Source organism: Rana temporaria, chromosome 10, assembly GCF_905171775.1.
Source record: "Rana temporaria chromosome 10, aRanTem1.1, whole genome shotgun sequence".
NCBI lineage: Eukaryota > Metazoa > Chordata > Amphibia > Anura > Ranidae > Rana > Rana temporaria.
Window position 1 is genome coordinate 148842307 of NC_053498.1, and position 14519 is coordinate 148856825.

Here is a 14519-nt window from a genome sequence, read left to right on the forward strand (position 1 = left end):
TCACAAAACACACAAATCGCATCGTGTGTATGCAGGGCTGCTGTTAGAAATCACGTGGGGGCCCCCTACAGCCTACCTGGCAGGCCCCCCCCCCTCGAATATGTTTAAAAAAAAACATTTACACAATAAATATTCTAAAATCATTCTTAGCGCACACACAGATAACAGAGAAGCTGTGTGAATTAGCCCCTTTTTTAAATAGTTTTTTAAATTTTTGAACAAAAACATTTTATAATTAAAAAAAAAAAAATATTGGCAATTTTTACAAAAAAAATGTATACAATTTTCTATTTTTTTTTACAAGGGATTAAAATAATACTGGGTTATTTATTTTTATTTTTATTTTTTTAACAGGGCAAGGAAGCCGGCAGTTGTGTTTGTGTCTCTCCATGCAACAGCTAAAAGTCGGCTGGAGGGTTTTCAGCTGCTGCCGAGAGCCGCGCAGGGCATTGTGTAATTGCCCTTCCTTTCCTCTGGTGTTTGGGCCCCCTACAGGAGGACTGGTGGTCCCCCCCCCTATCAGCGGCCCTGTGTGTATGTGCTTAGGAGGACTTCTGCCCCATCCAATATGTAGCACCCAAGGACAGAAAGGCAGTTGTGTTTGTGTCTCTCCATGCAACAGCTAAAAGTCGGCGGGAGGGTTTTCAGCTGCTGCCGAGAGCCGCGCAGGGCATCCTGTAATTGCCCTTCCTTTCCTCTGGTGTTTGGGCCCCCCTGTGTGCCCGGGCACCCTACAGGAGGACTGGTGGTCCCCCCCCCCTATCAGCGGCCCTGTGTGTATGTGCTTAGGAGGACTTCTGCCCCATCCAATATGTAGCCCCCCCAAGGACAGAAAAGCAGTTGAATTGCCTCCAAGCTACTTATGACAACTTATGCTTTAATAACATTAAGAAATAAATTAAATTTACATTTTTTTTTGTTTTGCGATTATTTTTAAAGAAATCGATGTAAAGTTCCAGTGTTTTTTAAAAAGTTTAGTAAATGTGTATTTTTATGTGTTTTAGTGTGCAAAATTGTAATGTGTAATGTGTGTCAGTGTTGGGGTGCAGTAGACGCTTTTTTACTGGTTGAAAAATAGCAGTGCGTGTGATACACAGTATATAGAAAATCCATGTCTGATGTATATTATATGTAGTTGTATAATGTGTGCATATGGAAAATTATTAAAACGACCTATCAAATGTGTACAATGTAACAAGACAATGATCTATTAAATCTATACAATGTAATAAGTCAATGGTCTGTCAAATCTATACAATGTAATAATAAGTCAATGGTCTGTCAAATCTATACAATGTAACAAGACGATGATCTATCAAATCTATACAATGTAACAAGTCAATGGTCTGTCAAATCTATACAATGTAATAAGTCAATGGTCTATCAATAATATACAATGTAATAAGTCAATGATCTATTAAATCTATACAATGTAATACGTCAATGGTCTGTCAAATCTATTCAATGTAACAAGACGATGATCTATCAAATCTATACAATGTAATAATAAGTCAATGGTCTGTCAAATCTATACAATGTAATAATAAGTCAATGGTCTATCAAATCTATACAATGTAATAAGTCAATGATCTATTAAATCTATACAATGTAATAATAAGTCAATGGTCTATCAAATCTATACAATGTAATAAGTCAATGGTCTATCAAATCTATACAATGTAATAAGTCAATGATCTATCAAATCTATACAATGTAACAAGTCAATATAAAACACCAGCCAAACTAAACACATACATTGGAACAACATTATCATGTATACTTACCGTTAAAAAATTGGTAATAAAAGAAAAACGTACTTGTTATTATAAAGATGCTGACAGTAGATATGTTGCCCTGAAGGTCTGTTGATTCGGTTTGGGAGCTGCAGTCCTGTAAAAACATACGTTTATCACACTACTACTGTGGCGGCTGGTGCTCCAACAACCCCCCCCCCCAACGCTCGCCCATCTGCCCCCCCAGCCAGCTCGCCCTGCACTTACCTCATCTAAGTCGCGGGCAGCTTCGGCTTCTCCTCCCGGCCAATTTGGTCACTTCTCCTCCTGGCCAATCTGGTCGCTTATCCTCCTGGCCAATCTGGTCGCTTCTCCTCCTGGCCAATCTGGTCGCTTCTCCTCCTTGCCAATCTGGTCGCTTCTCCTCCTGGCCAATCTGGTCTTAAAGGATTACTAAACCCTTGTTTGTTTGTTTTTTAATAACAAACATGTCATACTTACCTCCTCTGTGCAGTTGGTTTTGCACGGAGTGGCCCCGATCCTTCTCTTCTGGGGTCCCTCAGCGGCGCTGGTGGCTCCTCCTCTTCTCAAGTCCCCCGTCTGAGAAGCGCTCTCCATCGGGACACCTGAGAGGGTGTGCTCCCGAGTCCTGCTGCTGCGTCTATTGACACTGACAGCAGGACTCGGCCCCCGCCCCCCGCGTCATTGGATTTTGATAGACAGCAGCGGGAGCCAATGGCTGCGTTGCTATCCATCTATCCAATCAGGACACGAGACGCCGGCCGGAGCTGGTGTGCTCATTCCCGTCATGGGAATTACGGGGCTCAGGTAAGTAAAAGGGGGGGGTTCGGGGGAGCTGCTGCATGACGGGAGGTTTTTCACCTTAATGCATACAATGCATTAAAGGGGAGGTCCGCCTAAAAAAATAATATTATAAGCCAGCAGCTACAAATACTGCAGCTGCTGACTTTTAATAAATGGACACTTACCTGTCCAGGGTGCTTGTGATGTCGGCAGCCAAAGCCGATTAATCGCTGAAGTGGCGTAACCCCCGCAGGGGTCTATGCCCGGAAGTGGGTGCAAATACCTGTATTACACAGGTATCTGCACCCCCTTCCCCCCTGAAAGGTGCCAAATGTGACACCGGAGGGGGGGAGGGTTCCGAAAAGCAGAGGTTCCATTTTTGTGTGGACCTCCACTTTAAGGTGAAAAACCTTGAGGTTTCCCCGCTTCCTGATTGGCCGGGAGAAGAAGGATGAAGACAATAACGAATATTGATTCGCTAATGTCACACAAGTGGGTGGGCTGGGGGCGCAGAGCACTGCGCCCCGAGCCCAACCTTTTTGAAGCCAATTAGAAACTAGGGGCCAGATTCTCGTACAGCGGCGTATCTTTGCGGCGGCATAACTTATCCGATTTACGTTACGCCTCCGCAACTTAGACGGGCAAGTGCTGTATTCTCAAAGCACTTGCTCCGTAAGTTGCGGCGGCGTATCGTAAGTAGGCCGGCGTAAGCCCGCCTAATTCAAATTTGGAACAGGGGGGCGTGTTTTATGTAAATGTTCTGTGACCCGACATGATTGACGTTTCTCACGAACGGCGCATGCGCCGTCCTTGGAAATCTCCCAGTGTGCATTGCTCCTAATACGCCGCAAGGACGTATTGGTTTTGACGTGAACGTAAATTACGTCCAGCCCCATTCACGGACGAGTTACGCAAACAACGTCAAATTTTCAAATTTTGTCGCGGGAACAACGGCCATACTTAACATTGGTACGCCGCACTTACGCCACCATATAGCAGGGGTAACTTTACGCCGGGAAAAGCCTAACGTAAACGGCGTATCTGTATTGCGTCGGCCGGACGTACGTTCGTGAATTTGCGTATCTAGCTGATTTACATATTTCTAGGCGTAAATCAGCGTACACGCCCCTAGCGGCCAGCGTAAATATGCAGTTACGATCCGATCTAAGAATCAGGCGCATAGATACGACCGGCCAGACGCAGAGATACGACGTATCTCTTTTGAGAATCTGGCCCTCAGGCTCTAATCATATGGAGATTAAGGGGGCGGGTACATGGAGATTAAGGGGGCCGACACATGGAGATTAAGGGGGCCGGCACATGGAGATTAAGGGGGCCGGCACATGGAGATTAAGGGGGCTGGCACATGGAGATTAAGGGGGCTGGCACATGGAGATTAAGGGGGCTGGCACATGGAGATTAAGGGGGCCGGCACATGGAGATTAAGGGGGCCGGCACATGGAGATTAAGGGGGCCGGCACATGGAGATTAAGGGGGCCGGCACATGGAGATTAAGGGGGCCGGCACATGGAGATTAAGGGGGCCGGCACATGGAGATTAAGGGGGCCGGCACATGGAGATTAAGGGGGCGGGCACATGGAGATTAAGGGGGCGGGCACATGGAGATTAGGGGGTGGGCACATGGAGATTAAGGGGGCCGGCACATGGAGATTAAGGGGGCGGGCACATGGAGATTAAGGGGGCCAACACATGGAGATAAGGGGGTCGGCACATGGAGATAAGGGGGCCGGCACATGGAGATTAAGGGGGTGGGCACATGGAGATAAGGGGCGGGCACATGGAGATTAGGGGCGGGCACATGGAGATAAGGGGCGGGCACATGGAGATTAAAGGGGCCGGCACATGGAGATAAGGGGCGGGCACATGGAGATTAGGGGCGGGCACATGGAGATTAAGGGGGCCGGCACATGAAGATTAGGGGGAGCGGCGCCCCTGTGTCCCTTAAGGAGTGGCCGCCGCTGCTCTACTACCGGTTATGCTCTATAAAAAGGCAAACCACAATCTGCTTTGATTAGCTGCTATTTTCTTTAGAGATTTAGCATAAAAAAAGATTTTTTTAGATATGAAGATCACACATCATCCAATGTCCAGTCTTACCGAAGTGCAGTTATCTGTGCAGAGTAAAACATCAGCAGACAGCCTGAACCCCAATAAATTGGGGAACTGAAGATTTTTTATTATGAACCGAGATTCATTGCCGATTCCATTGGATATTACAGTCACTGTGTCGGTGGTCTGGTTTATGGTCGGGCATCTGAACAAGAAGCAAAAAGAAAATCTTTTAGTTACTGTCGTCTTTTATGCAAAAATGATGCTAAAAAAAGGATTCTGACAAATATTATAGATCGACAATAAACAACGGGAACCATCAGTAGAGATATGAACCTAGCCTTAGTGACTCCCACTTCCCGCTGTGAAACATTCCCCCCACCCCCCATAACAGAACCTCTTTAAGTCCCCGAAGAGTTTAGAACAGAATGTGAATAAATACCGTATATACTCGAGTATAAGCCGACCCGAGTATAAGCCAAGGACTTAATTTTACCACAAAAAAATGGGAAAACTTATTGACTTGAGTATAAGCCTAGGGTGAGAATGCAGCAGCTACTGTAAGCGGAAAGGAGGGTCAACAATGCCCATTTGCATGCCTCACTGTGCCCATTTGCAACCTCACTGTGCCCATTGCAGTCTCACTGTGCCCATTGCAGCCTCACTGTGCCCATTGCAACCTCACTGTGCCCATTGCAGCCTCACTGTGCCCATTGCAGTCTCACTGTGCCCATTGCAGCCTCACTGTGTCATACCTCACTGTGCCCATTTGCAACCTCACTGTGCCCATTGCAGCCTCACTGTGCCCATTGCAGCCTCACTGTGCCATTGCAGCCTTCCTGTGCCCATTGCAACCTCACTGTGCCATACCTCACTGTGCCCATTGCAGCCTTACTGTGCCCATTGCAGTCTCACTGTGCCCATTGCAACCTCACTGTGCCATTGCAGCCTTCCTGTGCCCATTGCAACCTCACTGTGCCATTGCAGCCTTCCTGTGCCCATTGCAACCTCACTGTGCCATACCTCACTGTGCCCATTGCAGCCTTACTGTGCCCATTGCAGTCTCACTGTGCCCATTGCAGTCTCACTGTGCCCATTGCAGTCTCACTGTGCCCATTGCAACCTTACTGTGCCCATTTCAGCCTTACTGTGCCCATTGTAGCCTCACTGTGTCATACCTCACTGTGCCCATTGCAATCTCACTATGCCCGAGTACCTAAATTCTTGACAGGCGCCCATAGTTTAAAAGTCGCGGCTTCCTCCTGGCGTTCCGTTCCGCGATAGACAATTGACACAGTGTTCCGCCCATCACGGAGGTCTTCTCATCCTCGGACTCAGTTTCCCAGCAGACACTGTGTTCAGTGTTCCGCCAATCACGGACATTCTTTCATCCTCGGACGTCCGTGATTGACGGAACACTGAACACAGTGTCTGCTGGGAAACTGAATCCGAGGATCCGTGATGGGCGGAACACAGTGTCAATTGTCTATCGCAGAACGGAACGCCAGGAGGAAGCCGCGACTTTTAGAGAAAATGGACGCCTGTCAAGAATTCAGGTACAACCACTCGAGTATACGCCGAGGGGGGTATTTTCAGCCCTAAAAAAATGGCAGAAAAAACTTGGCTTATACTCGAGTATATACAGTATATAATATACATATGTGTCCTATGTATACAGCGCACTCAGTGTACTTACCCATCCAGTAGCACATAGTGTGGGGGGGCGTAGGATTCTTCGGAAGAGACATACATTCTCAGCACTTTGGTTTTGAAAATATTACCATCCAGATCTGGAATAAGCACAGAAATGTACACAGCGCCTTCCAGATATACGGGGTCAGTCGCTGGCAGGAAAGTGGAAAAGGAAATATCCCCATAGGCTGCCATGTACACCGTATAGAGAGTGTTCGTTCCAGAGAGACTCATCAATGTGGTCCTAAGAAAAGAAACATAACTGAACTCTTTGTATGTATAGACACATTCATGTATACAGCATGCACATATACACTCACTCACTCCAGCGCCATTCACGAATCACTTACGCAAACGACGTGAAATTCAAATTTCACGACGCGGGAACGGAGGGTATACTTTAGCATTGGCTGCCCCTACTATTAGAAGGGGCAGCCTTACGCTACAGACGCCGTACGGAAACTCCGTAACTTGCGTACGCAGGGCTCGCGCAACATTGTGAATCGGAGTTAGTATGCAATTTGCATACTATACACTGAGCACAATGGGAGCGCCCCCTAGCGGTCATTGCAAGAATGCAGCCTAAAATCTGCGTGGCATAAGAGCCTTATGCCATGCAGATTTTAGGCTGCAGTCTGCGTTACGATGTTTCTGAATCAGGAGCATTCGTAACGCCGGCGCAAGCAAGCAATTGCGCTGCGTAACTATGGTTACGCAGGCGCAATTGCTCTCTGAATCCGGGCGGGTGTTTGTAGAATTTGGAGGAAAATAATGAATTTAATCCATTTTGGAATGAGGCTGTAACATAAAAAAACATAAAAAAATGTGGAAAAGGTGAAGCTCTGTGGATACTTTCCGGATGCTCTGTATTTCACCAAAATGGCAACATTTTGCCAAAAGCTTTCAATTCGACTTCTCCCATTCCCAGTCCTCACCCAAGTATGGGATTCAGTGTTGTATTCGGCGGGACATTTAATCTCAGCGGGTAAGAGCAGGAAACATTCACCGCAAAATCTTCTCGCGTTTGAAGTGGAGTCGTGACGGCGAAAATCTTCAACGTGTTCCGGTACGTGACGTGGGTCGTGTTTAGCTGCGGAGGAATAAAGAGTAAGTTATTTCTTATATATATATATAAATAATTCTGTGTGTTCGAAATTCTTGAAAAAAGCGCAAGAAGTTTAACTAAGTCAGAGAACTGACAACGCCACTAATAATTGTGCAAAACGCAAAAAAAAATTTAAGCCCAACTTTCTGTTTAACCGCTTCAGCCCCGGACCATTATGCAGGTAAAGGACCAGGCCAGTTTTTTTGCGATTCGGCACTGCGTCGCTTTAACTGACAATTGCGCGGTCGTGCGACGTAGCTCCCAAACAAAATTGGCGTCCTTTTTTTCCCCACAAATAGAGCTTTCTTTTGGTGGTATTTGATCACCTCTGCGGTTTTTATTTTTTGCGCTATAAACAAAAATAAAGCGACAATTTTGAAAAAAATTCAATATTTTTTACTTTTTGCTGTAATAAATATCCCCCAAAAAATATATAACATTTTGTTTTTCCTCAGTTTAGGCCGATACGAATTCTTCTACATATTTTTGGTAAAAAAAAAAAAATCGCAATAAGCGTTTATCGATTGGTTTGCGCAAAATGTATAGCGTTTACAAAATAGGGGATAGTTTTATTGCATTTTTATTAGTAATTTTTTTTTTACTACTAATGGCGGCGATCAGCGATTTTTATCGTGACCGCGACATTATGGCGGACACATCGCACACTTTTGACACATTTTGGGACCATTGTCATTTTCACAGCGAAAAGTGCTATAAAAATGCACTGTTTACTGTGAAAATGACAATTGCAGTTTGGGAGTTAACCACTAGGGGGCGCTGAAGGGGTTAGGTGTGACCTCATTTGTGTTTCTAACTGTAGGGGGGCGGGGATGAACGTGTGACGTCATTGATAGTCTTTCCCTATATCAGGGAACAGACGATCGATGACGGCGCCACAGTGAAGAATGGGGAAGGTGTGTTTACACACACCTCTCCCCGTTCTTCAGCTCCGGTGACCGATCGCGGGACACCGGCGGCGATCGGGACGCGGGTCCCGCGGGCGCGGTCACGGATTTTCGGACAGGGTCAACCAACGTCTGGGCTCTTAAAGGCGACGTACCTGTATATCGGCGTTAAGCAGTCCTTAAGTGGTTAAGGACCGCTGCGAGCAAATTTACATCGACAGAATGGCACAGCTGGGCCGATGGGCATATATATACACGTCAACTTTAATTTGCCCGCCGTGTGCCCGTGGGACACGCGGACTCGATGTCCGCCGGTGTCCGGCGATCATGGCCGCCATCAGAAATTTTGGGGCCCCTTACACAGCAGGAGCAGAGAACCGGGGGGTGCTGCTGCCGCAAATTGAGAATGGAGGGCCGCCGTGAATCAAGAAGCAGGGGGGGGGGGAGGATTGGGTGCTGACGGAAAAAAAAAGGGGATGCCATCCGGGGCCCTGGGGACCACCGGGCCCCTTACAGGTGTACTGCCTGATGGCAGACCTGCCCGCGATTGTGTCACAGAGCTGAAGAACGGGGAGATGTCAGTGAAAAACACAACATCCTTCCTAGTGACATGTCACTGATCGTCTGCTCCCTCTCTTCAGGAACAGCGATCAGTGACGTGTCACGGCAAGCCACGCCCTCTAACAGTTGGAATCTCTCCCCAGGACACACTTAACCCCTTCAGCGCCCCCTACAGGTTAACTCCTTCACTGCCGGTGTAATTTTTTACAGTAATCAGTGCATTTTTATAGCACTGATCGCTGTGAAAATGACAATGGTCCCAAAATGGTGTCAAAAGTGTCCGATGTGTCCGACATAATGTCGCAGTCACGATAAAAATCACTGATTATCGTCATAACTAGTAAATACTAGTAAACTAGTTTTTTTCGTCAGCCCCCAAAGCCTCCCCGACCTCTAAGGGGCCCGGTGGTCCCCAGGGCCCCGGATGGCATCCCGCTTTTTGTATGTTTTAAAAAAAAAAATTGTAAGCCCCCCCAGACCTCTAAGGGGCCCGATGGTCCCCAGGGACCCCTTTTTAAAAAAAATGTTTTGTTCCTCAGCACCCAAAGCCCACCCGACCTTAATTTGCAGCGGCAGCACAACACCCCCCAGCTTCTCAATTTGTGGCACCCCTTCCGCTTCTGTGACACTCCCCCGGCCTACCAACTTGCGTCATCCCCCCCCCCCCCCCCCGGGTTCTCTGCTCCAGGGGGCCCATGCCTGAAGCTGTGTAAGGGGCCCCAAAATTCCTGATGGCGGCCCTGCAAAGGGATCACTTTTATGGTCTCTACTCACAAGTCCCCAGATCAACTTCCTCCTTCTAACTTCCCCCGGGTTCCACTCAATGAGAAAAACAATCCTTCTCCAGACCAGATCCCTTGAAAAAACGCTTGTAGTCAGATCCAGGCTGCTTCTAGGTCCCAGCATTGCAGCTCCTGAAACCTGGTCCTTTACTTGCCTCAGGGGCAACAGCCCCCCCCCCCCCCGCCCCAGGCTGGGAACTTTCCTTCCTGGGGAAAGAATCTGTCCAAGGCTTCGGACTATAAGAACTGCCCAGCCTCCTTCTGGGTGCACCTTCTCAGGGATTGGCTAGGCCCTGATTATTATTTTTTGCTGGCTATTTGAATTCTCCCTCCCTAAGATGTAGAAGCGTCTTCTAGAGGCAGGAGGAAGCAATCAACCTGCGAAACCCTAAACAGACCAAACCAAACAATCTCTGCTCCCTTGATTACAGAAGGAGACAAAAAACGAAGGGGCAGATTCACGTAGAGCCGCGTAAAATTGTGCGGGCGTAAACGTATCTGATTTACGTTACGCCTCCGCAACTTACACGGGAAAGTGCTGTATTCTCAAAGCACTTGCTCCGTAAGTTGTGGCGGCGTAGCGTAAATCGGCCGGCGTAAGCCCGCCTAATTCAAATTTGGATCAGGGGGGGGGGGGCGTGTTTTATGTAAAACTACTGTGACCCGACGTGATTGATGTTTTTTCGGAACTGCGCATGCGCTGTCCGTGAGGTTCCCAGTGTGCATTGCTCCAAAGTACGCCGTAAGGACGTCATTGGTTTCGACGTGAATGTAAATGACGTCCAGCCCCGTTCACGGACGACTTACGCAAACGACGTAACTTTTTCAAATTTCGACGCAGGAACGACGGCCATACTTAACATTGGCTGCGCCTCATATAGCAGGGGCAACTTTACGCCGGGAAAAGCCTAACGTAAACGTCGTAACTTTACTGCGTCGGCCGCGCGTACGTTCGGGAAATCACGTATCTAGCCAATTTGCATACTCAACGCGGAATTCGACGGAAGCGCCACCTAGCGGTCAAAAAAAAAATGCAGTTTAGATCTGACGGCGTAAGAGCCTTACGCCTGTCGGATCTAATGGATATCTATGCGTAACTGATTCTAAGAATCAGGCGCATAGATACGACGGGTCGGATTAGGACTTACGACGGCGTACATGGCGCTGCGCCGTCGTAAGTCCTAAGGCTTAATCTACCTAGCAACCCAACTAGGAGGGTGCTACATCTTTATACCTCCCCTGTGCCAGTGTTCTTCTATAATACATAGCCGAGCCGTGTAGCCGGGACTTACTTCCACAATATCATCGCAGTCGTTGTTCGTCAGAGGTCGGTGAAAAGTCACCTGCGCCGCGCCGTTCACAATCTCGCTATCAGCCAGGCACGAGGGACTTTGCAGACTTATACTGGAGGTGGTGTAGCCATTTCTTTCCAGCACACATTTGGATATGAACACGTCAAGCTTTCCTCCGCCGCAATCAACTGTCGGATTCGGACGGCTTTCTGATAAAACAAAAAGTAATAAATTAATTAACCACATTTATTTTTTCCTGTTTATTTTTTGCTAGAAATACTGGGGTAGATTCAGGTAGGGCTGCGCACTCTTACGGAGGCGCAGCGTTCCATTTTTACGCTACGCCTCCGTAAATTACTTGCACTACGCTTCATTCACGAAGCAGTAGCTCCGTAATTTGCGGGGGCGTTCCGTAAAAGTGGCCGGCGTAAGCGCGCGTAATTTAAATGATCCCGTAGGGGGCGTGGATCATTTAAATTAGGCGCGTTCCCGCGCCGAACGTAGTGCGCATGCTCCGTCGGGAAACTTTCCCGACGTGCATTGCGGTAAATGACGTCGCAAGGACGTCATTTGCTTCAACGTGAACGTAAATGGCGTCCAGCGCCAATTACGATTCACTTAGGCAAACAACGTAATTTTCAAAAATCGCGACGCGGGAACGACGGGTATACTTAGCATTGGCTGCGCCTGCTAATAGCAGGAGCAGCCTTACGCGGAACCCGACGAACGTAAACGACGTAAAATTCGAACGCCGGGCGCGTACACGGTTGTGAATCGGCGTGAGTATGCAATTTGCATACTATACGCTGACCACTACGGGAACGCCACCTAGCGACCAGCGTAAGAATGCAGCCTACGATACGACGGCATAAGAGCCTTATGCCAGGCATATCTTAGGCTACAGTTGGCGTATCAAGCTCTCTGAATCAGGAGAAGTCAATACGCCGGCGCAACTAAGCAATTACGCTGCGTATCTATGGATACGCAGACGCAATTGCTTTCTGAATCTACCCCACTGTAAACCCCGCAAGAAAGAATATATTTCTAAAAGCAGAGACCCTCTGAGAATTAAACGGTTGTAGTTGCGACTTTAATACGTCACGTGATATTTGCACAGCTGTTTATCAAACGCATCTTTTTGGGAAGAATAGACTAAAACGAATTTTAGCGCCAACAGACACAATTTTTTAAACACAACTGTTGTTAACCACTTAAGCCCCGGACCATTTTTAAGCCCCTTTTTGCGATTCGGCACTGCGTCGCTTTAACTGACAATTGCGCGGTCGTGCGACGTGGCTCCCAAACAAAATTGGCGTCCTTTTTTCCCCAAAAATAGAGCTTTCTTTTGGTGGTATTTGATCACCTCTGCGGTTTTTATTTTTTGCGCTATAAACAAAAATAGAGCGACAATTTTGAAAAAAAAAACAATATTTTTTACTTTTTGCTATAATAAATATCCCCCAAAAATATATAAAAAAAAAATGTTTTTCCTCAGTTTAGGCCGATACGTATTCTTCTACATATTTTTGGTAAAAAAAAAAAAAAAATCGCAATAAGCGATTGCTTTTTTGCGCAAAATGTATAGCGTTTACAAAATAGGGGATAGTTTTGTTGCATTTATATTAATAATTTATTTTTTTACTACTAATGGCGGTGATCAGCGATTTTGTTTTCGTGACTGCGACATTATAGCGGACACTTCGGACAATTTTGACACATTTTTGGGACCATTGTCATTTTCACAGCAAAAAATGCTATAAAAATGCACTGATTACTGTGAAAATGACAATTGCAGTTTGGGAGTTAACCACAGGGGGCGCTGTAGGAGTTAGGGTTCACCTAGTGTGTGTTTACAACTATAGGGGGGTGTGGCTGTAGGTCTGATGTCATCGATCGAGTCTCCCTATAAAAGGGATCACTCGATCGATGCAGCGCCACAGTGAAGCACGGGGAAGCCGTGTTTACATACGGCTCTCCCCGTTCTTCAGCTCCGGGGAGCGATCGCGAGGGGGCGGCTAGAAACGAATAGCCGTGCCGTCGTCCCGGATCGCTCCCTGCGGGAATCCGACCGCCACACGCAGCGGAGGGGGTCCCGATCGGACCCCCCACCCGCTAGAAGGCAAGGACTAACAATACATTGAGAAGCACTGATTACATTGCGGGTATGCTGGTTGTTTTTTTGTTTGTTTTTTCGTACATACCTCGTTATCGCCTTTTTATCGCTCGGCTTCCGGGTATGATTCTTGCTGGACTGGGCGTTCCTAGTTGATTGACCTTCCTCCGACCGGCGCATACTGCGCGTCACGACTTTCCGACAGAAGCTGAACGTCATTGCGCAGGCGCCGTATAGAGTCTATAGAGTTTATATATAGAGAGTTTTTGAGGCAAGTGCTTTATTCAGAAAGCACTTGCCTCTAAAGTTGCGGCGGCGTATCGTAAATCCACTGGAGGAATTCAAATTCCGCGGCTGGGGGGCGTCTAAAATTTAAATCAGGCGCGTCCCCGCGCCGATCCAACAGCGCATGCGCCGTCCGCAAATTTTCCCAGCGTGCATTGCCCCAAATGACGTCGCAAGGACGTCATTGGTTTTGACGTTAACCTAAATTACGTCCGGCCGTATTCGCGAACGACTTACGCAAACGACGTAAAAAATTCAAAACTCGGCGCGGGAACAACGGCCATACTTAACATTGGATACGCCGCACTTACCCCTCCTATAGCAGGGGTAACTTTCCACCTGAAAAAGCCGAACGCAAACAAAGTAAAAAAAAAAAGCGCCGGGCGGTCGTTCGTTTCTGAATCGGCGTAAATGCTCATTTGCATATTCGACGCGTAAAAGACACGGAAGCGCCACCTAGCGGCCGGCCTGGAATTGCAGCCTAAGATACGACGGTGTAAGTCAATTACACCTGTCGGATCTTAGGCATATCTATGCGTAACCTGATTCTAAGAATCAGGCGCACAGATACGACGGCCGGACTCAGAGATACGACGGCGTTTACCAGGAGATGCGCCGTCGTATCTTCTTTCTGAATCCGGCCCCATGTGCGTGTAAAGGCAGGCGTCCCAATACTTTTGGTAATATAGTGTGTGTTATATCGTGTTTAATATTTTAGATTTGTGCTTATCATACAACCATTCATATACAGCACTTTAGAGTATATAGGAAGGCGAAGTGTCCTTCAGCCCTCTTTATGGCCATTGGATCCTAGCATACTATACCTGCATAGTGGTAGACGGTGGAATTACACCGGCAGGCGGTGCCGCTGCCATCACAGTACTCATCACCGGCGCAGGTTTCATTTCCACAGATTACAGAGGCTGGAGATACAGAGAAGGGAATACAGCTGAATGTCTGCGATGTATTACATGATTTACACATTGATTGGTATTGATTGGCATGGATTGGTATTGATTGGCAATTTTTTTTTTTTTTTTTATAAATTTTTTTTATATATATATATATTTTTTTTATTAAAGGGCCCAGGGGTCCCCATGGCTCCGGATGGCAAACCCCCTTAACCCTTTTTTTTATTTTATTTTTATTAAAAAAAAATTATATATATATATTTTTT

At 47.1% G+C, this 14519-nt stretch overlaps 1 protein-coding gene across 1 annotated transcript in view; it reads right to left on the reverse strand.

The window, feature by feature from the left end:
• Positions 1 to 295: 295 nt before the first annotated feature.
• LOC120915758 overlaps positions 296 to 14519 on the reverse strand; it is a 45244-nt gene continuing 31020 nt past the window's right edge. Inside the window, exons 9-14 of the mRNA XM_040326530.1 lie at positions 14167 to 14265; positions 10945 to 11153; positions 7235 to 7389; positions 6304 to 6543; positions 4656 to 4812; positions 296 to 1890 (exon numbers count right to left, since the gene is read on the reverse strand). Coding sequence (XP_040182464.1) covers positions 1771 to 1890; positions 4656 to 4812; positions 6304 to 6543; positions 7235 to 7389; positions 10945 to 11153; positions 14167 to 14265 — 980 coding nt within the window. The 3' untranslated portion in view covers positions 296 to 1770. The remainder of the gene's footprint in view (positions 1891 to 4655; positions 4813 to 6303; positions 6544 to 7234; positions 7390 to 10944; positions 11154 to 14166; positions 14266 to 14519) is intronic.